Source organism: Apaloderma vittatum, unplaced genomic scaffold, assembly GCF_000703405.1.
Source record: "Apaloderma vittatum isolate BGI_N311 unplaced genomic scaffold, ASM70340v1 scaffold12660, whole genome shotgun sequence".
NCBI lineage: Eukaryota > Metazoa > Chordata > Aves > Trogoniformes > Trogonidae > Apaloderma > Apaloderma vittatum.
In genome coordinates this window covers 33960-58258 of record NW_009695094.1, presented here as the reverse complement: position 1 = coordinate 58258, position 24299 = coordinate 33960, and the positions used below count along the sequence as shown (strand labels likewise).

Sequence of the window (24299 nt, the reverse complement as noted above, 5' to 3'; positions counted from 1 at the left end):
CACGCTCCAACAGATCCATGTCCCTCTTATGGTGGGGACACCAGAACCCGACGCAGTATTTGAGGTGGAGTCTCCCAAGAGCAGAGTAAAGGGGGAGAATCACCTCTCTTGACCTGCTGACCACGCTTCCCTTGATCCATCCCAGGACAGGGTTGGCCTTCTGGGCTGCATGAGCGCCCTGCCGGCTCATGTTGAGCTTCTCGTCTACCAACACCCCCAAGTCCTCCTCTTCAGAGCTACTCTCAACCCACTCTGTGCCCAGTTTGTGTTTGTGCCTGGGATTGGCCCGACCCAGGTGCAGGACCTTGCCCTTTGACTTGTTGAAGCTCCTGCAGTTTGCACTGGCCCATTTCTCAAGCCTACGAAGGTCCCTCTGGATGGCATCTCTTCCCTCAAGTGAGTCCACAGCACCACACAGCTTGGTGTCGTCGGCAAACTTACTGAGGGTGCACTCGATGCCATCGTCTGTGTCACGGACAACAGGAAGATTTCAGTTGATTCTTTTAGACTTGTGTAAACTCAACCGTAATATTTCATGAATTTATACTTCAATTTAGACTTTAAACTTACCCTGCATATTGATAGATGTATTTGGATTCTATAGATTTTTGAAACGCAAACATTTTGGAATTTGGGGAATCACAAAATGATTTAGGTTGGAAGGGACCTTGAAGATCATCGAGTTCCAACATCCTGCCCTGGGCAGGGCCACCCCCCTCCAGACCGGGTTCCTCAAAGCCCCGTCCAGCCTGGCCTTGCAAAGTACATACATGTATGTACTTTGCTACTCAGGAGTAAGTTAGTTGGTGAGGCATTTGATAGTAGATATTGTTAATCATAGGTGTAGCAAATAAAAACTAAGCTACAAGATTGTGGTAATTCCTAAGAGAACATGGGTTTTGATCAGCTCCTGTATAATGTTGTTGAGTAAACAGCAACTAAAATTAACTGGTATACTGAAAAAAATACTGCTTATATGTGAAGTTAAAGAAGAAGGGAAAACTACTTTTGAGAGACTTTTTGGTGCCAAGTTCTATTTTATGCATTTCAGTGATATGTGAAAAATAGGTAAAATAACTTTATATTCACGTGAATAAATATTTTTGTCTAAAATATTACGTACATGGATATGACTTGCTAATTTTGACCTCTTTATTTTTTCTTTTTTCCTTTTTTAATTTTTTTTAAATCAGGCACGAAAGCACATTTTACAAATTCATACCAGGGATTGGAACCCCAAATTGTCAGATCCTTTCCTAGGAGAACTGGCTGAAAAATGTGTTGGTGAGTGTTAACATGGTAGTACTTTTACTGTAGATACTTCTGTGTAAAATTTGGAAGGTATGTTAAATGTATCAAGGTATTTCATTATTTTTACCATTCTAAACTTCTGCACTTCCAACAGCACTCTCTCTTTGCTAATAACAAAATAGGATTCCGTATTACGAAATCACAAAAAGTAGCTAGTAGTCATTTGAAAATATGGTCGTGTTTCCTTCCTGTAACATCACTGTCCTTACGTAGGATGCAGAATGAAGTGGGAATTGGAATCTTTAGGTAGACCTCCCATTAATTTAGCATAATACGGAAGAGATAGACCTTTTTTCTTTTGTGTTTCTGCATTGTTGGGGTTTTTTTGGTCTATTTATGGAGGGGAAAAAAAATCAGTACTCGTGTGGGGTGTTTTGGTTTTGTTTTTACTGACTGGCATGCTCTCCTCTGACAGAAGTCCAGCAAACTAACCAGCCTTTCTAAAGATGAGTATTTTCCCAGATTGGTAGCACAAGCAACCTCAAAGTGTAGGTACAGGCAGGGAAGGAAAAAAGCACCACACCATGGGTACATTAAATATACCTTTGGAGCGCCCAAAGACCTGCTGTACTGAATGGAGTATGGTTGTTCAAGATAAACCTGCTGCTTAAAAGCTAACCAGAACAAACTCAAATATTTTTATAGTGGATTTAACAGAGGAAATGACCCTAAAACACACACCACAATCTCTTCTCGACAATTTGTCATGCAAAGATACATCCTCTGTCAGTCGTCTGCTTGGACAAGCACTGAAGTTCTCAGAGAAAGGACAATCTCAAATATCTGTGCATTGGAATCCCTCACCAAAGAAATCAGAACTTTAAATTGAACATCAGTCCATTCAGTCAGCTACAGTACATCCGAATTATCCTCTTCATCCACAGGGACATCTATCATCGATGCAGCACCCCCTCCGCTTTTGATGCACAAAGACCTCAACATCTTCTGGTGAGGAGCAAACATAAACTGGAGTTTGCTGGACAGTTAAGCTTGGCCGGGTATAAGACAGCATGTGCCAAACCCATTTCATGTAAATTCTGCCTGATTTGTGCAAAGACGTGGTGCTGCGTAGTGGGAGAGAGGGGAATAGATGGGATCAAACCCAATTGTTTCTTAGAAAATCCAGCGTGTTTTTGCGTTGAGAACACAATTATATGTGTTTCAAAATTTCAGACTTTTAGGGAAAGCCGTTCGTAGGTTTGATTGGAAGGTGCTCTTTATGCTCGATAAAGCCTGTCAGTTCTGTGGAAAAAACAACTAACAAAAATAAATACCCTTTTCTGTCTTCTTTGGCTTTCCTGCTGTCCGACTGCCGTGCACTTGATTGTCTCCATTCTGTATCTTGGAATTTAAATGTTTCCATACATCTGGGATTGAAACCTTTTGACTTGTATGAGGATTTTTTAAACCAGCTGAAGTAAGACTGGTTTATCTTTGTCGTCTTGAGATTGCCTCATCGTTTTTATAAGTGAAATCTGCAGCAACTAAGTAGTTAAACAGACTTTCCGTGCTCTTTGTGGCTGCTGCAAATGGAACTCGTCAGCACACCTGTCACTGATCCAATATGTCTGCTATTTCCTCGTGTGCAGGTTTTCTTTAAAACCAGCCCCCTGCCCCCTGAAACGACACCCCCTCTTCCTCAAGTACAAGCTGCCCAGACTCGACAGCCTTTTTGCACGTAAAAATACGTACCTCTCTCCAGTTCAGCGAGCTTGGCAACGCTTGACTGCAAGCATATGGATCCTAATGGAGAAAACAGCTAAAACACTACCAAAATAAATGACTTTGGGGAAGCAGGTGTATGTTCGACTCGGAACTTTTTAAGATCCGGAGGTGTAATTATAAAGAAATTAGAGGGGAAGAGCCTCAGGACCTGCAAAAATTAGGTTATTTCCTGAGGGTTGATTTTGGCCCAGGTCTTACAGATTGCATACCTTTTAAGAGATTTTTATGTATGTAAGAGTTAGAGAACCCACTTCATTGAATGGCCACATGACTGCCGTGAGCGGGAGACAAAGTGAAACATCGTGGGGAGAGCGCAGAATTGCTCAGAAGGCTGCACACTGATGTCTTATTTGTACCTTCGATAAACACAAGTAATTTGTTTTTTTCTTCTTGCTGGAGATGGGCCCCAGGTACCCTGAACTTTATAAATCCTTTCTTATCTCCTGCACCTCACCTCATTGTTGTGAGGGATAACTTTCCATAGGTAGGCTGTTCGCTATTAACTCAGTCTGGTAGGAAACATAACATATTAGCAAGTGAAAAAGCGTGAGTTCCTCCATCTGTCATCCTGCAGATGAGTCTTTTTACAATGTAATAAGGGCCATTTAAATAATGCTAAATTGAATTGTAAAGAAGCGAACCGTCACGCTCAAGATGCTTGTTAAGAACACTTTATTCTGTGCTGATTAGTGCAGGAGCATTTTGTGGCAAAATGATTTCTTGTTACGTTTTTCTTTCCCATCCTAATGTAATGATGGAGGGGGAAGTTTTGACATTACCCTTCAAGTTTTTCACATTTTTTTTTTAAAAAACCCCCAACTTAATAGCTATTTTTCATTTCTGTCATCAGGCTGAGCTGTTTGCTGACTGTCTTTCCCCACAGACTGTTGTAGGAGTTGTAGGGAGCTGCACAACATAAATTGGAAGATGCAGTCAAAATTGCTTCAGCTGGTTCAGTAGCAGTTTGTTGTAGGTTTTTGGGGTGGGTATTAGATAGAAGAAATTTTACAGAGGCCGTAATTTCTTCACAGTAGAGGTAGAAGAATATACCTTTAAAATTGCAGTGATCAAAGTGCTTTCTTTGGAAATCTATGTGGGAATCGCCTTGTTTTCTGTCTTGCTCTTTGAAAGCGGCGCCCAAAAATGTTTAACAGAGTGTGGTGGTGGAGAGCGCAACAAAACGCACTACTTGACAGGAATACTTGTTTTGCACTAAGTTAGGGTGTGCCAGCAGGTTTTGCCTGCCAGATTCAGCATCCTTTGTGAGATGCTTCAAAAACGGAAGCAAATACACTGAATCTTGGGCAAAAATAAATTCAGGTTATTTACTGTTACACAGAGTCGCAGAATGTTTGGGGTTGGAAGGGACCTCTGGAGATCATCTAGTCCGACCCCTCTGCCAGAGCAGGTTCACCTAGAGCAGGTTGAAACTATTGGCACGATAGATTTCATTCTCCTTTGGCAAGACTTTACTCAGATTTTTCTTCCTCCTATTCAGTGTGCATTTACTTTTTGGAAGTGAACAGCTCTCTAATGTTTCACAAGATACAGGAGTTCTGCAGTTGTCCTGTCGCTGCAATGGATGTACAGTATGCACGAGAGAGTCCCTCAAAGAACCACCGGTTATTAGTCTTCAAGTGTAATTGCTCCTGAGAAATCAAAAGTAGAAATGGAGACTAATTGTGTATCTGATCACCTGAGAATTTAATTTTAAAAATAGGCTACCGGCTATTATTTCCTAATTTTGCAATTCTTTGGAGATGTACAAGCAGTGATTAAAATGACTGTTAGAAAGTGATATTACAGCAGTTATTAATAGAAAAATTGGAAAGTGTCTAGCTCCTGAGCTGCTGAGTCTTTTGTCACAAAAATACTAAACTAGTTTTTAAGATGACAGGCATTCCGGGGACTATCTATCTCGAGCACATCTTTTGATTCAAGCTTTGGTTTAGTGCCCCTGAATTTTTGTTTAAGCCAGTGTGCCTGTGAAATAAGAAGTGGAGCCATTTAAATGGAAATGTGATACCTGATATTGAAAGAATAAAGCAGAATTTAGAGGAAAAACCTTGGTTTTGATTTCTCTGATGCACCTAAAGCTACTCTCTAATGGGTTTGTTAGATTGACGGATTGTGCCTGCATGGTTTTGATTTCATGGTGGGAGTTAGTTTTAAAAAAATAAATAAAATAAAAGGAAAACTTTAGTGCTGAACATACTTAATTACCTGTTGATTAATGGAGTGGATGTGTTTGAACATATTTCATATGTCACATATTTATTTCAAGGTAACTTATGAATGCAAATTGCTACATAATTTTTAGATAACAGTCATTGTGTGTTCATCAAGTTGCAGCTACTAACCTTTTTGTAAAATTGGAAACCTTAGTTTAAAGCTTGCAGCAAGAGTCTGGTATTTATGGTGATCTATCTGGGTATTTATTTGCTTTAAAATTATTTTCAAGTATGTGTGAGAAACTCAGGTGGAATTTGAAGTCTCAGCTGATTTAAGTCATCTTCAGAGCTGAAAAGTTGGTATCTTTTATTATAATACCCCAAATCTATATACCTGAAAGATGGAGGGTGGAAAATTGTCTGTCTTCTGCATTAATTGCTTTTTATTTGTCAACCTTTGTGAACCAGCTTTGTTTCTTGGTGCTGTATGAATGATGTAAAGTTTTCTGTGCCAGCAGCGCTGAGGGAACATCAGAGGATAAAGAGAGAGAAACAAGGCAGGGTTCTGTTATGGGACTTGGTGCTGCTGAGAGATAGGGGAAAATTTGAAATCTAATTTTTAGCTTGGGGGGAAAAACCCTCCCAACCATTAGTACTGCAGAAGTAGTAAGGTAGTATGTCAGTATTTCATAATTACCAGATCAGTGTTTTTCAGTAACGATGATTAAGCAATTATAGGTAGCCACCTGTAGATACTTATGAAGCTAGGCTAATTTAAAATTCTAATGCTTTTTAATAATTTTTCCACTCTTGTGTTTATATTAGTAAAATGATGAAACTGTAAAAGGGCTGAAACATTTTTCTCGACAGTAAAAGTTCACATTTTTCCAAGAGCTCACAATATACTTTTATAACAAGAAATTTCATGTTGTCTGTATTCCACTCATGAAACTGTTTTCTTTATACTGCTCATTTTCTCACTCTGTAAAAGATTAAAGTCAGTGATGTTCATCCACTATAAAAAAATTACTATTAAAATATATATTAATGTAGAGATATTAAAGGAAGGAAGGGGGACAGCCAGTTAAAATTACACACATACTTCTGGCAATATTAAGGAAGAAGAAAGAGACAGGCCTATAACCCTGGGCTGAAAATACACGGGATATCACACTATATAGTGAAAACATGGGTCATTTTAACCTCGGTATGGAATTTGTTTCTTACAGAATTTCAGTATACCTGTATGTAAGTTCTCAGTACACAACACTGCTGCTGGATTATGACCTGATACCTTTTGGTAAATACTTTGTGGACCCTGATTATTAAGTATTACTGATTATTTTCAGCTTTAGGCACGTTTGAAATATATGTAGCACAGCAATGCTCTTTCATGGAGGATATTTATTTTTGTGTGTGTGCACTAGGGTACTGTGGAGCTGACATAAAAGCACTTTGCACGGAGGCTGCCTTGATTGCCCTGCGACGACGCTACCCCCAGATTTATGTGAGCAGTCAGAAACTACAGCTTGATGTTTCTTCAGTAGTTCTCAGTGCGCAGGATTTTTATCATGCAATGCAGAATATTGTGCCTGCTTCCCAACGTGCTGTGACATCTTCAGGACACGCTTTATCTCCTGTGATCAGACCACTGTTGGAACGAACCTTCACTGACCTTCTTGCTGTCTTACACAAAGTGTTTCCTCATGCAGAATTTAGCCAGGGTGACAAAAGTGAAGGTATGTGGTTTGTTGTGTTTCTTTTTTTTTCTTTTTTCTTTTCTTGCAAGTGCTGTCTCAATTTGGAAATATTTCCACTGTTTTTCTTGTATTAGTAGCCTTGAATGTGGTGTGGGTTTGGGTCAGTGTTGTTTATACATAAACACAGTTTGCTTGGATGTTGCATCTGGGGATGGATCTGGGGGTGCTGGTGGGCAGCCAGCTGAACGTGACCCAGCAGTGTGCCCAGGTGGCCAAGAAGGCCAATGGCATCCTGGCTTGTATCAGGAACAGTGTGGCCAGCAGGAGCAGGGACGCAATCAGCCCCCCAAACTCACCACTGAGGAGGTCACAGCTGGAGTAGTGTGTTCAGTTTTGGGCAGCACAGTGTGAAACAGTGAGGTGCTGGAGCCCAGAGAAGGGCAACAAAGCTGGTGAGGGGTCTAGAGCACAAGTCTCATGAAGAGCAGCTGAGGGAACTGGCGTTATTTAGTCTGAAAAAGAGGAGGCTGAGGGGAGACCATATTGCTCCCCACAGCTACCTTGAAAGGAGGTTGTAGTGAAGTGGGTGCTGGTCTCTTCTCCCAAGTAACTATTGATAGGTCAAGAGGTAATGACCTCAAGTTGCACCAGGGGAGGTTTAGATTAGGTAGTAGGAAAGAATTCTTTACTGAAAGAGTGGTCAGGCACTGGCACGGGCTGCCCAGGGAAATGGTGAAGTTGTCATCCCTGGAGGTGTTCAAAACCACGTACATGTGGCACTTCAGGACATGGTTTAGTGGTTGTGGTAGCGTTGGGTCGATGGTTGGACTAGATGATGTTAAAGGTCTTTTCCAACCTTAATGATTCTATGAATCTGTGATAATCTTTTTGCCAATTCCAAGTTGCAGTAGCATTTAATAAACTGACCTACGTAGACCACGATCCCGTAGGTGTGAGTGTCAACTGAAAAAAGGAGAACCCTGGAGTAATTTACAGTTAAACTGTGAGAAATAATGGGGTATAATCAGATTGCAGAACAGAACACAGTAGTGAGCTAGTGTTGCTCAGTGTTAGGATCCGAAGTGGATGCCCCTGTCCAGCGCGTCACTTAGCTGTCCCCAGTGCTGTGGCTGGTGATGGTGCAGAATCAGGCTGTGAGGGAGGAGTGCTGGGGGGAGCTCAGTCCAGCCCGTGGGGCTGTGGTCAGCTGTGATGCCTGAGCCCTCATAATGGTCTTCACTGGTTAAGGAGAAAGTCCTGAGGCTTCCCTCTCCTTGCCCTGGCCTGAGGCACTCCTGATCCCCTGAGCTGATTCTACCAGCTGCGTGAGTGGAGAACTATTTGCTATTTTGTCAGGTTAGCTTTTTGCCAAATTAGTGAGTAAAATCAGCTCACCGAGGGGGCAGATGCAGGCCAGAACCCCGACACTGTGGGAGCGGTGTGAAGTGCGCTGAGGGAGCGGGGAATAAGAAGGAATGCAATTGACTGTTTTGACTGGCAGTGAGTCAGTAGGTTCTGATTTTTTTACCCAGCTCTTCTCTGACACGTACTGTAATAGTTTCTCTGGTTGTTTCTTGGAAGTTAAATTTTGAACAAGGTATCTCGATTTTGAGACCTACTTCTTCTGACCTTCTTTTCTGACTTATATTCTCCTGTTCTTAGTGGGATCACCCTCACCCCCCGACTATGTAAACAGTACTCGTGGGTGTGTGCGATTAACTTGAAAGTAAGCCCAGACATAAAGCGAATTTGTGACAGCTGTGACTTTCTCTTCATTCCTATTCCTGAGCAAGCATTCGGACTGCAGCCCAGGCAGCTTAAGCTGATCCTTGTGCTGGCTGCTGCCGTTCCTCCAGCCCAGCTGTGCATTTTTGCACACTTGTTTTATTACGTCGGGCCCTTTGTTAAACCATTTAAGCTGGCAAGCCCATCCAAAAATGATGTGTTTTTGTCAGGTTCGTTTTCCGCTGACTGTGGGATAGCTGGAGGTTTCAGGAAGTGTTGGAGCTGGCGCGGAACGGGGCGCAGGAGCCTGTGGTGGTGGTGGTGGGTCAAGGGAAGGGAGCTGGCTTGCAGCTGCAGTTTGATCGCATTAGACTCCCTTGATCATATGAGGTTCCTGCAGCCAAAGTTAAGATGCTTAAGTCTCTGTACTGTTAAGCTGTTGGTAATGCCCATTTCGGAGAGAGTCGTTGTTGTTGAAGAATTGAATCAGGTGTCCCTGTCTTTGCTGTGAAGTTCTAGTTCAGAGTATTTTCTTTAGTTACGTTCTTTACATTCCTATTTTACCTCTCAAATTCTCTAACAAAGTGAGTCTGGAAGCATTCATTGATTTAAGTCGTAGTTTTACTAGATAATTCTGCTGTTACGGCTACTTATAAGTGTTTTTAGGTAATCAATTCTGATGATACATGAACTAAAATTTCAAATGTTTCCTCTGTACCTTAGTTTTTCTTCTTACCCCCTTAAATCCAACAAAATACTGAATAATGAGCTTAATCAGTGTTAAAAACAGCGAAATCCACTTTCATGTACAATAATTTTAAATGTAAATGCAGATTACACAGCAGGGCTTCAGATTTTCTTTAATTCAGAGCCAGGTGTATAGCAGGTGCTTACTGGTGTGCTTGCAGCCTGCAAATCTAGTTTTCTACATGTCTTTGCAGTTCAGTAATGATTCCTGGTTTTTGTAATTCAGTGAGTCAGACACTCAAGCAAAGGATGTCACAGAAGCATGATGGTTGGGATTAAAAGATGGGCTGCTTTTTTCATAATTATATTATAATTATAATTTTAGGAAGTGAAAGCTCTGTCCAGTGTATGAGCATAAGACTTTTTTACCCTATGGTCTACGCTTGGTATAGCAAAAATTCAGCCTGTTTGGGGACTGCAGTGGGCCAACGGTGAGGAGGTCTATGTCCAGTTGATTTGAAGGCCTCTATTCTTGCCCCGAGCTAAATGTCCGGGAGGTTCTGAACTGCTTTTTCTTGCTGTGAACCAGCATCTGGCCACTGGTTGGGGTCTGCAAGCCTTTTTTATCTTTGCCCTCTGAGGAATGATTGTCAGGTGTGTGTCTGCATCGTGCCTTGCCAAGGGAGGTGACACATTGTCACCCCGTACCAGCAGAATATTATTCTTGCCCAGCCTACTCTGCATCTGGTTCCTTACATCACACGGCCAACTGAAGGGGCTTTTGTTGTCTCTCAGGATTTCTTCCTGGGACCATATGTCCAGATGCAAAGCTCGTGGGTGGCGTCTCCGTTCAACGCTTAACGCTGCCTTGCAGTCGATTCCTGTGTCCCGTGGTGGTGGTGGTGGATCAGAGGAGCAGGACCCATTCCATGGCTTCGGGTCAGGCAAATCACGCCACAGGCCGTATATTTGAGAAGAACACTTAGATCTCTCTGGATTTTTCAGACTTGGATTTCCCCAGCAGTCCATTTTTCAGAGTCACCGTGGCCAGCTGGAGTTACTGTTAAGATATCCCTGAACGAAGAGCGTGCTGCGAGGGCTCAGCTCTCAGAAATGCTGCTCAGCCATGGCAGAGCCTTTTGTTCCTCAACAGACCTGACTTTTTGCTGTACAGCTGATTGTCTGGGACCATTTTCATCCCATCCTTGCAGACTGGTTTCTCCATGGGAGTGAGAAGGGGTGGCTTCCTTCGGGTAACATCAGCCAAACTCCTCTCCTCAGGCAAATAAAGATCTTGGAGCAGTTTGTTTTTATTTTTTTTCCCCATTATCAAACTGTAGCAGTCTACTCTTATCCCCTGGCAGCTCTGGTAGCTATTTAGTTGTAACTGATATTCAGCTGTCAACTGGTTGTTTCGGTGTAGTGCCATATTTGTGGTTTTCTTGGAGCTGTTTGTCCCTGCACTCTGTCTTTTGAATGTATTGGTCTTTGAGCTTTTTGTTTCTGAAGGTCTATATAGAAAGTGCTTCAGTTTGTTATGCTGCTAAATTAGCAAAGGAGTAGAGGTGGGTTAAGGTACAGTATATGAACATGCAATGAACTGAGCTGGTTTTGACAAGATGCAATTTGATATTCTTTGGCAGATTATCAGAGGGTGGAAAACAATTCTTTATAAAAATACATTGTCTAGGTAGTCATGCTGAGAATAATTTTAGAAGTGCACCTGTAAAAATGTGGGCACTTAATTAAGTGCAACATTCTATATAGTCTGAGGAAGTACAGATTTTATAACTTTATCCTTGAAAAACCTCTACCTGTAAAATAAAACCAAAGCGTTTCCTAAGAAGTTGAACATTTGTTGTATTCATAAAGTTGTTCTGCTAGATGGTCAAAAAATAATTGTAATTATGATGAGACTTTACAGTATTTGTTCTGGGTTTTGAAGTAATAAGTACTTATTATTCTGTGTTCTGATATTTAGACAGGTTTTAATTCATTTTTTCTACATTTGAAAATATGTTATAATTTAGATGAAGAAAACAGTAGTGTCTTATCTCGTTTGTCGTTCGTGCACTTGAAAGTGATAAGGTTCTAATTAATATATTTTTTTGGAACAGATGTACCAAGTCTAATATTAGATGATAGTGAAGATGAGAACGCTTCATCGATTTTTGAGACGAGCTGTCACTCGGGATCACCAAAGAAACAGTCATCAGCTGCTATACATAAACCCTACCTTCATTTTACCATGTGAGTGTTTCTCTCAGTGTGTGTAACCAGACAGATAAAACCAGGAAATTCTTACACCAGGAGAGGTAACAAAGGTGATTTTTCCCTTTGTGGTGGCAACAGTGTTCTGTATTAGTAACATATCTAAGGATACAGATGAGAGTTTTGCAGCTGTGAATGGTCTTGGGAAAGACCCCGCCTTTGACACGGCGATCAGAAAAATTGTGCCAGAGGCAGGTGCTGCTTACAAGTAAGGAGGTTAACAGCAGTTCTTAATTGTACCGTGCTGTTCTGATTTGAAAGGTTAAGAACTGGGAAGAGAGGTATATAGGATTATCTTGGAGGGATTAATTAGTTCCTTTTTCTTGTTATTGTTCAGCATATGCAGCTGTTTGGATGCATTATATAATTAATGCATTCGGCATTTCTAAAATGTTTTTCATGGCAAGTTTTGGGAAAATGGGAATTTAGAAAGTGTGTGTGAAATTTGGATGAGTCTTTTCTGTGTAAGTTGGACTGGCTACACTAATTAACAGTAATAGAGTAAAATTTCTTTGGTTTGTATTAGAACTCATTCTGGGCTACTTCATGTGATGGGTTCTGCAGGGAGTTTGCTGACTAAAGAAAATGAGGTTAGGAGAACTCTCAGCAGTTTTGTTATTAAGTAGAGCCATCTTGTGGAAAACTGCTTAATTTTTTGTGCTGAAGTGTATTGCCAGAACAGTGTTTATGGAAATCTAAGCTTGAAAATAAGGATTTAAGTTCAAATAGCTTGAAGTACATAGTCAAATATTTTAATGCAACATCTCAGTGTTTGTTGTGGGTTTGGGAGAGGGGAACCCAAAATCAGAATTGTGATATATATTTGTGTGGATGTGTGTCTAAATAAAATAATCTCGAGGAGTGTGTTTATTTTTGTAAAGCATGTAAGCTTCTCTTAATCTGCCTTTCTGAGCATTTTTGATTGCTGTGTACCTAACCACCACCAGAACTGCAAAGCCAAAGGTCGGCAATGTTCATAACTCTTACAGAAGATTTAAGCTGAAATAAAACCAGCCGGTCTTGTTTCACTGGCTGAGCTAATTGATTTGCAGATAAAAATGCTTTAATGAGAGTAAATGCAAGTTAATTAAAAAACTCCCATTTTCATAATCAAGTTTCTATAAATGGAAAAGACTTTTAATGGAAAAAAGCCAAATGCTTCTCTCTTCATGTCTCGCTTGTCCCCAAAACAGGGCAATACCCCCCCAAACCCCACAAAAATGCAGAACTCCTTGTATGGTCTCCTTAGGGTTTCTTAACAACAAAAATAAAAATAAGTTTACCTTTGCAATTTTTCATCTAAAATCTTCCTTCTGTCTGGAAATCTCTGGAATAGAAGTGTGTGAATATTCTATAATAGGAGATGAATACTGATTTTTTTCAATCCTACTTCAGGTTCTGTTTCTTAAATAAACAAAGTATTGAAATGTTAAGCGGTTCTTGGAACTCTTGAGTGGCGCTTCAGGGATGAATGGATTGACCTGGGATTCCTGAGGCTGCTGAAGAGATGCTTTAGTAGTGAGGATGAAACTAGAGATGGTTAAACCTGGATCTTCACTGGCAGTCCATTAAGTCTTTTTATATAATCAAGGAATTAGTCTTAAATAAACTGGTTATAATCAACATTTTAATGAATTTCCTGTGTGCATGTATGCACAGATGAGTTTGATTTGTTGTGAAATCAAAGAACAGACAAAGCTTGAGCTATTGAGACTTGGAGTAGTGTTGAGATATAGTGAAGTAAGTTGGACTTTTTTTTTTGGCTGTCGCAGGAAACTATTAGCAATTAGTGAATGTCTTTTGGATTCTGAAAGACCTTGTTTTTTATTTCCATCCATTGGTAACTTTGACATGATAATTTTATTTTGTGACTGCTATTCTGTTGCAGGTCAGCTTATCACCAGCCAACCTCTTACAGACCAAGATTACTGCTATCTGGAGAGAGAGGTTCGGGTCAGACTTCGCACCTTGCTCCAGCACTGTTGCACACTCTGGAAAAATTCTCTGTACACAGGCTAGATCTGCCAGCACTTTATTCAGTCAGTGCCAAAACGCCTGAAGAATCATGTGCACAGGTGACTTGTCAGATTCTCCTGTCATGAATCAGTGACGTAATTCTGGAACGGAGGCATCAGTATAAAGGCAGCTAACTGGAATGTGACGTAAAAGCCAGGGTTTTATAGGCCACTTATATTTTTAAAAGAACGGGGTCTCTAGAGGGTGATTGAGATCTCTCTGCTGCCTAGTAAGTCCAACTACATTTTTAACTTGCCCCCTCAGTTACATTCCTAATGTCAAGTAAGTTTAATCTGGGTACTCGGTTCCTGATTGTCTTCTTATTGGTGTGTCTAGGAATTGGCGTGCTGGGGTTCTAGATTCACGTACTTGGTTTTAAATGTATTAGGTTTCAAGTCAGTTTGTGGTGGATTTTGCATGAATTGCGAACCAGTTTTATTTCCATCTTGATTGTTCAGTCCTACCAAGTTTTTAAAACATGTTTGACAAGTAGTTGATTTGTAGTCTCCCTGGCACGTTGAACAAAAATATTATATGCCTCACAGTCACAAACACTTGCTTAGAAAGCCTTTATCAGTGGATAATTTGATTTTACTGGAACATTTGTATATAAAAGACCACAGTCGTTTTCTGGTCCACGTGAATTTTACTACTCACAAGCGATAATAACAATTAGTTCCATGATTTAAATACCGCTGTGTCTTTTAATTAGATCTTTCGTGAAGCTCGAAGAACAGTACCAAGTATTGTTTACATGCCTCATATTGGTGATTGGTGGGAAGCCGTCAGTGAAACTGTGAGAGCTACTTTTCTAACTTTGCTGCAAGATATACCATCTTTCTCCCCTATATTTCTACTGTCTACCTCTGAGTCCATGTACAGTGAATTGCCTGAAGAGGTGAGTTTATTGCGGGAGGAGGCGTTGCGAGGGAAGTATGGGTCCTTCGGGTTGTTTCGATCGTGTGAAAACGTCCTGTTTTGCAATGGTTTTCCAGCTTCATTTAAAATATTTCAAATTGAAAATGTGGTATAAATTGTTGGCAGTTTTCTTTAATGAGGGCTGTACATCCATAGTACTGATTTTCATAATCTCTGTACGGCTTTGCAGGAAGACAAAATTGTTCATTTTGCCCGTTGTTCATTTTGACCAATTATTCCAGTATAATTAAATGCAGATTTAGTCTAAAGGCCTAACCTTCAGCTTCACATCTTCTGAGGCTCAGGACGGAGGGGAGGAGTTCCTGTTTTTTCCTTAATATTTTCTTTTATTTTTATTTTTTTTCTGCCCTTTCTCTTCTTTTCATTGCAGAAGTGACTATTGTTAGGATCAGAGGATGCTGCAAGTTTAGTTACTATAGAAAATTCAGCGAGAATTACAAGTATTTGTTTTCCCTAGGCTGTGTGTGCAGCTTTGGGTAGACTCTCTTCTCTCCTGTGGCTAATTTTGAAGTTTGTGACTAGTGTTTTAATATAGTCATTAATAATGTATTTTTGAGTAGGGGCTCAATGTGACTTTTTTTTTTTTAGGTGAAATGTATTTTCAGAATCCAGTATGAAGAGGTTTTTTATATTCAGAGACCGAGCGAAGAAGACAGATGGCATTTTTTCAAAGGGTTAATTCTTGATGAGGCAGCAATGCCTCCACCAAGAAGGAAACAGGCTGGTAAACTAAGTTTTACAGTACAACCAATAATAATGCAATCCGAATGTTTCTTTTTGTATTATTTTTCAAAAGATGTGGATAAATGACAGTATAATTAACGTTTAGCAGTGTTCATTAGTGCCTGGAATGGGGAGCTGGGGGGGTAAGGATGCAGTGATTGTTAGAATCATAGAATCCTGAATATGATATATATATAAATTATGTAGAGTATTGAATGAGATTTGGAGTCGTGTAGTCCCAAGAGCCACTGTGTTATTAATGTTTCCATTGTCTGGCTTGTTTTTTTTTCCCTAGCTCTTCGTGCTCTGGAAGTTCTTCCCCTTGCACTGCCCTGTCCTGCCCGGGAGCTTTCAGAAGCAGAAAAACAGCGAATGGAGGACCAGGAAGAGAACACATTGAGAGAGCTGCGGTTGTTTCTCAGGGATGTTACCAAGAGACTGGCCACAGACAAACGCTTTAACATCTTCAGCAAACCGGTGGATATTGAAGAGGTCTTGTTTCAGTAATGTGCAAACAATGAAACTACCAGAAAAAAAATATAAATTTAAAAAAAAGGAAAAGGATAAGTTAGCAAGAAAAATAGATGCTTGATCCATGACTTTTCTGGTTTAAAACACTGATTTGGTTCCACAGAAATATTAGAAAACACTTTTTCACTGGGAGGGTGACGGAGCCCTGGCACAGGCTGCCCAGGGAGGTTGTGGAGTCTCCTTCTGTGGAGATATTCAAAACCCACCTGGACACGTTCCTGTGTGACCTACTGCAGGTGATCCTGCTCTGGCATGGGGGCTGGACTGGATGATCTTTTGAGGTCCCTTCCAAGCCCTGACATTCTGTGATTCTGTGATTTTTAGCTAGTGAGGTAGTCACAGCCGCGTCATCTGTGATGCAAGGGGCTGGAGCATGTTCTTTGGCTGTACCAGTGACCTATTTGCAAACCCTTCTGCATTCCTGTCAATTTTATAACCGAAATCAGCATTTAAAAATGCCATCACTCCTGTCCCTACCAGTGCTTCTGGAAATTTGAAACCATACATATAATTCTTTAATAAAAGCTTTTACGACATTGTAATCATAGACATGGTAATATTGGGAAAATGATCTGTGTTCTGTAATGTGTTCAGCATTAATAGTATTGTTGAATAATTTCAGCAGTAATGCTTGTAGATGCCATTAATCACAGATGGTGGCACATTATAAGGCATTAACTGGTCGATTATGGAGTGTGCACATGTAACTGATGAGACAGTTTGATCTGCATATCTATTTTCAGGTGCTGCTGTATGATTAGGATTGCCTTTGGTCTGGCTTTGAGATCAGATGCTGGCCCTCTGCAAGCTTGTGGGTTTAAAAAAAAAGAAAAGCTGTAATTGCTTCTGAAGAGAAGCATCTGATCTCTTTTGAAAGACATTGAGATGAACATGGGACTTTAAAAACATAGCATTGTAATAAAAACAGATTTCTAGTGTAGATTTCAGGCAGGATGGAACAGATGTCTCTTATGGGCCCATGTAGTCCTCTCTTAATTTCAGCTTTCCATAGTATTTGGTAGCTGGCTAGTTTTGAGACTAACAAGAGCTCTTTAATGTGGCCACTGAATTTTTGGTTGATTTTAATCACGAAACTGCTTGGGAGGCCCATTATTGTAGGAAACTCCTCATACTCAGAGTAAGGCAGTTTGTTTCACCAAAGAGCTTGAGGTCTAAACTTACATGAATAAGGGTATGTGAAGAAAGAACAAATTACTACCCTTGCTTTGTAGGTGGGGAGAATCATGATATGAATTTGTTATTTCAAGACTTGCCCAAACCCCTGCTATTATGTCACAGCACTTGAAATTAATTGTAGTCTAGTCATTTTTTGTCCCACCTGGTGCATTTAAGCACAGGACTGTCCTTTTCTACAGCAGCCTGTCTGCTTGTGCCAAGGGGGTGGCTCCACTCTTGGGCGGTCTTAGCTGGAAAGTAAAATCACTGGACAGAATTGGTTCTGCTCTAGCTCAGACCAAGGCAGCCTGACTTTCTTAGAAAATGGGTTAAGTTTGTTCCACTCCTGCTTGTGTGGCAGAGAGCGCCGCTGTGTGATAAGTCAAGGGTTTGCCGGACGAATTCAGCAGCAACGCTGCCAGTGTCCGAGGAAGGTTCTTTCTGATGATTTGCCAACAGGACCACGAATCCCGTGGCTTGGCTCTCCAGGCGCTGAACCAGTTATCATCATGTTTCCATAGAAGGAGACCAAAAGATAACTTTAGTAATTTCAGTGTGTGTTTTTAAGGAATTAGGCGATAGACTGCTGTCCACTGCAGTAACGCATTAATGTTAGCTTATGTTGTATTTTTATATGGGTGTCCACAGATACTTTATTTAAAAAGTGTCTTATGGAGCTGTTATGGCTTGATCTGAATATGTATTGAACTCTTCGGTGAGTTGACAGTCACGTGAATGATTTCAAAAGAAAAAAATGCAGTACTGGTTCTGAGGCTGGCAGCCTTTTTAACTGATTGTAATCTTAATCACACTGAAACATTTAAGTATATTTTTGTTTTGTTTTTTTTTCTGGAACTAAATAGCAATTGTGCTGATGCATTTCATTGTGAAGCTTAAGACCCTTATGGTATCATTAAATACGTTAAATACTTTTTAGTGTATGCTAGTGGTTGCTAAATCTCTAGTTAGGAGCTAAGCTCATAGTAAGCTGTGAGCTATTACACAAGGCTTTCCCTTTAGACTGCCCTTCAGTGGTCAGGCTAATGTCTTCATTTGATAAAACTCAGCATTTTTTGTTGGATGAGTGATTGAGGGAACAGTTCAACAGGTATTTAAAAGCTGATATTTTGACTTGAATTTAATGAAAACTTTACCTACAAGGTGAAAAAAAATATAGCTTGCCTTGTTTTTCCTAGGATTTTGAGTTAGGTTTTATCTTTCTAAGCCAAGACAGTGTTATATAACACTATAAAAAAGACAGATCAGTCTAAATAAAAAATACATTGATGTTAAAATGTTTTGCCTCAAAAATACTATTAAATTCTTTTTGAAAGATAAATTGGTGATCTACTGAAGAAGTAGCAGCTTTGAAGTCCTGTGTCTGATAAAACTTCTGATTTCGAAATCAATTTGTTTAGAAATCACAGTGTTTAGTTAATCTCTTAGAGCTAAGCATGTGGAATGAGTAAGAGTGTAAAGGTGTCATACTGGCAGTGTTCAAAGGGAATGCATATGGTCCTGTCTCATTCCTGTGTGCTGTTTGTTTTCATAGGTTTCCGATTACCTTGAAGTTATCAAAGAGCCAATGGACCTATCAACAATAATAACCAAAATTGATAAACACAACTACTTAACAGCCAAGGATTTCCTAACAGATATTGACCTGATCTGCAGCAATGCATTGGAGTACAATCCAGACAAAGATCCGGGAGGTAAGGGCCTACCTAAACCCTGGTATTTAACCATCTATTTGGTTACTATTCAGGCATTTAAATAAACCACACACTACGTGATAATTAGGGTAAGCAAGTCCTAAGGGTCTGTGCTTTTACTTTTCTGAGGCATTTGGTGCACTGGAGGATGTTACAAGAACAGGAGAACTACAGCATTGAGAGGGGTTTTCTAATAAATTAGGTTTTGGAGTTCCTTTTCAAATTTGAGAGCTCCTTCTCAGACTTCGAATATACAAGAAAACCCCAGTGCAATCTGGAGAGCTCTGTGGAGAACCCTGCCCGCAGACAGGGGCTGTCTTTATTTTCACATTGGCTTATGATGTGAAAGTCACACACAGAAATTAAGAACTGTGTGTTTGGGGATAGGAATAAAACAGGATAAATCACCAGACAAGGAAGTCAGTTGCAAGAGATTAGGAGAGATTAGAAGGTATTGTCTCGACAAAGTGTGATGGGATGCTTTCAATTAAAATGGAATTTGTAGACTGAAATGCATGTGAAAGCTGTTCATGCTCAAAACTGAAGGAAAGAACATCCTGTGTGATTTTTGCTGGGGCCACCTTACAGTGTACATCGCCAATAGGAAGCCTTTCAGTTGGCAGCTTCAAGAGTCATCAATAAATAGAAACAAAAAAGCACTCTTTTAATGTAGCTGCATTTAATATGTGATACTTGGAAATCTGGGTCCATCTACAAATATAGTCTAAGATGTTCAAAAGTTTTTCATTAAATCTTGTGACAGCATTTTACCAGGTTAAAGCCTGATTTTCTTTTTTTTTTCCCTTCCTTCTCAAGTTTATCATTTTCTGAGGCATTTGCAAATGTCTCATGTATGGATAGGTATAACGTAGTTGGTCAAGTAGTTACACTTGTTTGTCACATTTACCTTTTGAAACTTGGTGCTAGTTCATATCGGTGGAAAAGAAATTGTTTCTGCAATCTATGGTGCATTTTGTTCTGTGACTAAAAAACCACAATGATAAAATACAGCAAAAGGTTTTTATATCTGCTTGATAACACATCGTAGAGTGCTTCTGGTGTGTAATTGATGTGAACTAATCAAGGCCTTGATGGACACTCGGCCTTCTGAGCGTCTCTGAGGAGCAGCACATGTTTAGGAGATGAGGACTGTGAGACATAACTCCTGCACGCGACAGATGGATGTTTGTGACTTAGTGATGGGCTTTGGAAAAATTGGCATTAATGTGCACCCTTTGTTCTCACTTTTGAGCTGCTTGGATCTGTGGGCTTGGTTATTTAATTCTGGGAAATGTTGTATGAAGAATTTTTTTTAGGTTTTAGAGGAGGTGTCATGGGACTTCAGACTTCTAAGGTCAGATTTACTCAGGATCGTAAAGTTGAATGTTGGCAGCACCATAAAATAAGAAAGAGAGCTTGGGGAACATTTAGTGGCCAGAGTTTTCATTGAGCTTGTCTGAAGAGAAAGAGTTGTAAGAAATGTATTTAGGGGACCAAAACGGAGCTGTTTTTTGGTTTTCCTTGCCGTCAGCACTGAGCTGGGAGAAGTGGATCTGTCTCTTTGGAGTTTTAAGTTTTGAACTGCAGTTTCCCATCATTAAATCGGTAACGAAAGATGGTTCAGTCCTCTGCGATGTCAGCAACCCACTGTGTGTATTGCGCTGTGGCACGCGAGAGATCTTGAGCTCGTGCATGAGTACCTGCTGAAGGAGCACATCCTGTCCAATTTGAATAACCATTACAGACGTTTAGGTTTATTAACTGAATGTTAACATGTAAACGCCCTCATTCTTTAAAGCTGGGCATATATGCTTGCCTCTGCGCTGTCCTCAGATTTGCAGAGTTGTGCTGCACCTGCTCCTGCCTGTGGTCCAGCTGTAAAGGCGACAGGAGACGTTTTATATCCAGTACAGATATTCAAAACTGGCTTCTTTTGTTGGTGTGCTCTTTTTGGTTTTTCTTTTCCTCCTGCTACCTTGCTGTAAAATTTCAGATCAGTTAGATAGTAAGATTTTTTTCCTTTCTCTCTGTTATTGTTTGACCAGGAACACAGCCATTGTGTGTAACACAAAATAGCGTATGCCTCTTTGACCCAGTGTCTGTGGGCAAGTTTTGCCCATGACAGGTTATGAGGAACATAATAATTCAATCAAATAATCTTGATTTTTATTTTTGTTTGGGTGTTTTTTCCCTTCTTCCCATCTTTACTCTTCCCCCATCTTTGTTTCTTTCATAATAGCATCTTAATAAATTTTATTATCCAACCAATTTTTTAAGGCCTGATATTACAAAATTACATTTGTAAAGAATGCAGTGTATTTTTTTGTGATCATAAAAAATAATGCTTCACAAACGCGCGTGAGTATTTCTAGTTTCCAGTTGATTTAAGTGATGGTAGATTTCCCCTGAAAACATGTGTAGAGCTCATTTGGGCTGGGTACTGGATATTCTTTCATACTCAGCAATTTTCCATCTGTAAAATGTGCTGTTCCTAAAATTATAAACCTCGTTTAATAAATGTTCACCAATATTCTTAATTGTTGTCTTTAGTGATTATTAAAACAGATTAAATTTGGAAATTATATGTAATATGTTGTGGGCATTAGTGTCGATGCTTGCTGTTGAAGTACCTCCGTCAGCTGGAAAAAGAAATGCAGTGTGGATGAATTGACAAGTTAAATATGTTTATACTAAAAGCAAACAATGAGTGTTGTAGGTTTCATTGAAAAGCAACCTTCTAGATGTCAATTTATTTCCACATATGGGCTTACTTAGTAAGTTACACTTAACTTTTCAAATTTCAACAGCATTGGAATAATTTCTTTTGTGTGTTTCAAAGGTACGGGAACTGATCTTCTCTGAACAAAATGTATTTTCATGAGCCACATTTAGGCTTCCAGTGTGGGCAGTATTTTTTGTCCTGTTCCCCAAATAGAGATTAAAGTGTAGCAGACTCAGGGCTTGTTTCTTGCTGTTTTTATCCAGTGGATTAAAATGAGAAATAGCTATTCCATACAAGCAATAAAGGAATCTGTTTTAGCACAATTTTGATTCTTCTAGCAGTTGCCAAATAAAAATTAAGTGATAATTTGAGGGTTAAAAAAAACCAAGAGGAGGAATATAAGCAGGCCAGGTCCATCTTAGGGATTCGGAAGATGTCCAGTATGATTTTGTGGGCAGTGTAATTGTATGAATGTGCCTAGACTCCAGTGAGTAAATTAATTCCTGGACAAGTCTCTTGTTACTTTTGGGACTGTCAGCCCCGTGCTCCGTTCCCCTGCGTAGATCAGCCAGGAGGAACTGGCACACTTGCTGATTCTAGCAAGTTTCTAAGGATTGTAAGTTGATTTAGGGGTGTTCATCATTCACTGTTTGCATTTGGTTATAAATGCCAATACTGATCAAAGTAACTACTTGTCCTTCTGAAATCTCCTATATCTCTTAAGCAGCCGGGTAGTGATTTTTGAGCGTCCTGTGGTATTGATCCGGCTGCATTTTCATGCATTTATAATATTTCCCAGTTACTTCTATCTGTATCAATGTTATGTAGTATACAATGCAAAACAGTGTAAAATGGTAAAGAAATTACATAATTGTGATAGAATTAACAAGCATGCTCTCCTGTTTTCTAGATAAAATAATTAGACATAGAGCTTGTACCTTGAAGGACACTGCTCATGCTATCATTGCTGCTGAAATGGATCCAGAATTTAACAAAATGTGTGAAGAAATCAAGGAAGCAAGAAGAAAAAGAGGTATGTTTAACTTCATTTAGCATAATACAATGTAGATGGGGTAGAAAACAATTTACAGATGTTCATACAAAAATCTAAATTTAAGATGAAGTGTGGAATGCATGTCAGACTCAAGCAGCGTGTGTTAAAGGGTGACTGGGCTTGAAATTTCTCGACTTTTTCCAACTGTGTAAGCTCGTCCCTAGAGGCACAAAAGAAGGATGTGTTGCCTGTTGGTACAAAAAGTACTGTAGAACATGGTGAGCAGACAAATGCAGGGTTTGCTTTGCTAACTGAAGATGGGGTGAAACCAGAACTGTATTTTAAAAATGCCATGTAATGCAGTGTAATAACCATTCTGGTTAAGGAGAACGGCATTTAAAGCAGGGGGTTTTCAGTTCACCCTGGCATGCGCAGACATGGACTTTTGGTGATAATCTGTTAAGAAGAGAATAATTTGTCTTCACTGAGGGGAGCATGAGGTTGACATTCTGATAGTCTGTAATCAGGAAATAGCCCCCAATATTGGAGGACATCACTGACTTAGTTCTGTTTAAATTAGTACAGTTATTTCAATTTGTAGTCCATAGACCTCCAAGTCTGGACAGCTTCTAAAGCGACCAGAAAAGGCAGTCCAAAGTCCAAACATATTCCGAGTATGAGAACAGGGATCTGTTTACATGAAAGATTCTGTAGTTCTGTGGAAAATTTTTCAAGTTCTGAAAATTAAAAAGGTTAAAAATCACTGAACTGTAACATTGTAACAAAATTTCATGCTGATTTAGGGATTACTAATTTCAGTAATTCTAGCTTTGCTGTGGCAAATTGGTTCCTGCTTTGGTAAAAAACTGTGTTACTTGATTTCTAGGTTGAATTTATCTGACCGTAACTTATATCTGCTAGCTCTTGAAATGCTTCTATCAGTAGATTGAAGACCCTTTATTAATAAATTTCTTTGAACTATGCAAGTATCTGTAGGCTTTCTCTTCTTCAGATTTAAGTGGATGCAGTTCCTTTTATTTTCCCATTCAGCCATGTTTTTTTTTTTTTGTGGAATTTTGCACAAGCTTCCAATGTGTGTCTTGAATTGCGGATAAGAGACCCAATTGTAATTCACCATGGTTTTAAAATAGAACTGATATAATGCCTTCATTTCTCCTCTGTACTTTTCTATTAGAACTATAAGCATATTCACAATTCTGGCCTTAGTGTCACAGTGTGAGCTGTGCTCAGTTAATTATCCGTTACGAGTCCCCCGTGATTGTTAAAGGTTATTGCTTCCGAGGCTAAAGTAACCATTTGTAAGAGCTCTTTGCTACCGAGAGGAACTGTGCAGCTTCTATGTCCCTCCTTGCAAGTCTCCCAAGAGCTCGCTGGAACGCTGCCCTTTTTTTGTGTGACAGTGACCAAGTAATATATATATATTTCTAAGGGCAAAACTTGCAGGCCCTATTGAAAGAGGTGGGTTTTTGGAAGTCATAATTAGGGCTTATGGTGTCATACAACGAACTTGTTAGATGGGAAGAGAACTGTTGCTGTCAGATGCTGGTTAGTGGTAGGCAGGTGACCACCGATACTGATTTTTTGTGAGTGACAACAGCTCACACACAGCACTGGACAAGTTTCAGAGTGCGTTGTGCGCATTGGCAGAGAAACTTAACAGCGTCACAAATAGCCACAAATTAAAAATAGTCACAAAAAAGTCATGTTTGAGGGATGCTCATGCTTTTGGGCCACATTGTGGTGATTTCAAGAAGAAATGAGCTCTGCAGCTGGTGGAGCTGCAGAGTATGGAAGACTAAGATCCCTGGATTAGTAAGGACGTGCCTGGAAGAAGCTGTGTTAGATTAACTTGTTAGGAACGAAGGAAAATATATC

At 39.9% G+C, this 24299-nt stretch overlaps 1 protein-coding gene across 1 annotated transcript in view; it reads left to right on the top strand.

Annotated features, from left to right (window-relative positions):
* Positions 1 to 24299, top strand: part of ATAD2B (ATPase family, AAA domain containing 2B) — a gene marked incomplete at its 5' end in the record, with an annotated part of 59906 nt that overhangs the window by 16422 nt on the left and 19185 nt on the right. The window contains 9 exons of the mRNA XM_009869977.1: positions 1194 to 1284; positions 6635 to 6946; positions 11437 to 11569; positions 13479 to 13665; positions 14319 to 14504; positions 15134 to 15269; positions 15564 to 15760; positions 18528 to 18687; positions 22320 to 22442. Coding sequence (XP_009868279.1) covers positions 1194 to 1284; positions 6635 to 6946; positions 11437 to 11569; positions 13479 to 13665; positions 14319 to 14504; positions 15134 to 15269; positions 15564 to 15760; positions 18528 to 18687; positions 22320 to 22442 — 1525 coding nt within the window. The remainder of the gene's footprint in view (positions 1 to 1193; positions 1285 to 6634; positions 6947 to 11436; positions 11570 to 13478; positions 13666 to 14318; positions 14505 to 15133; positions 15270 to 15563; positions 15761 to 18527; positions 18688 to 22319; positions 22443 to 24299) is intronic.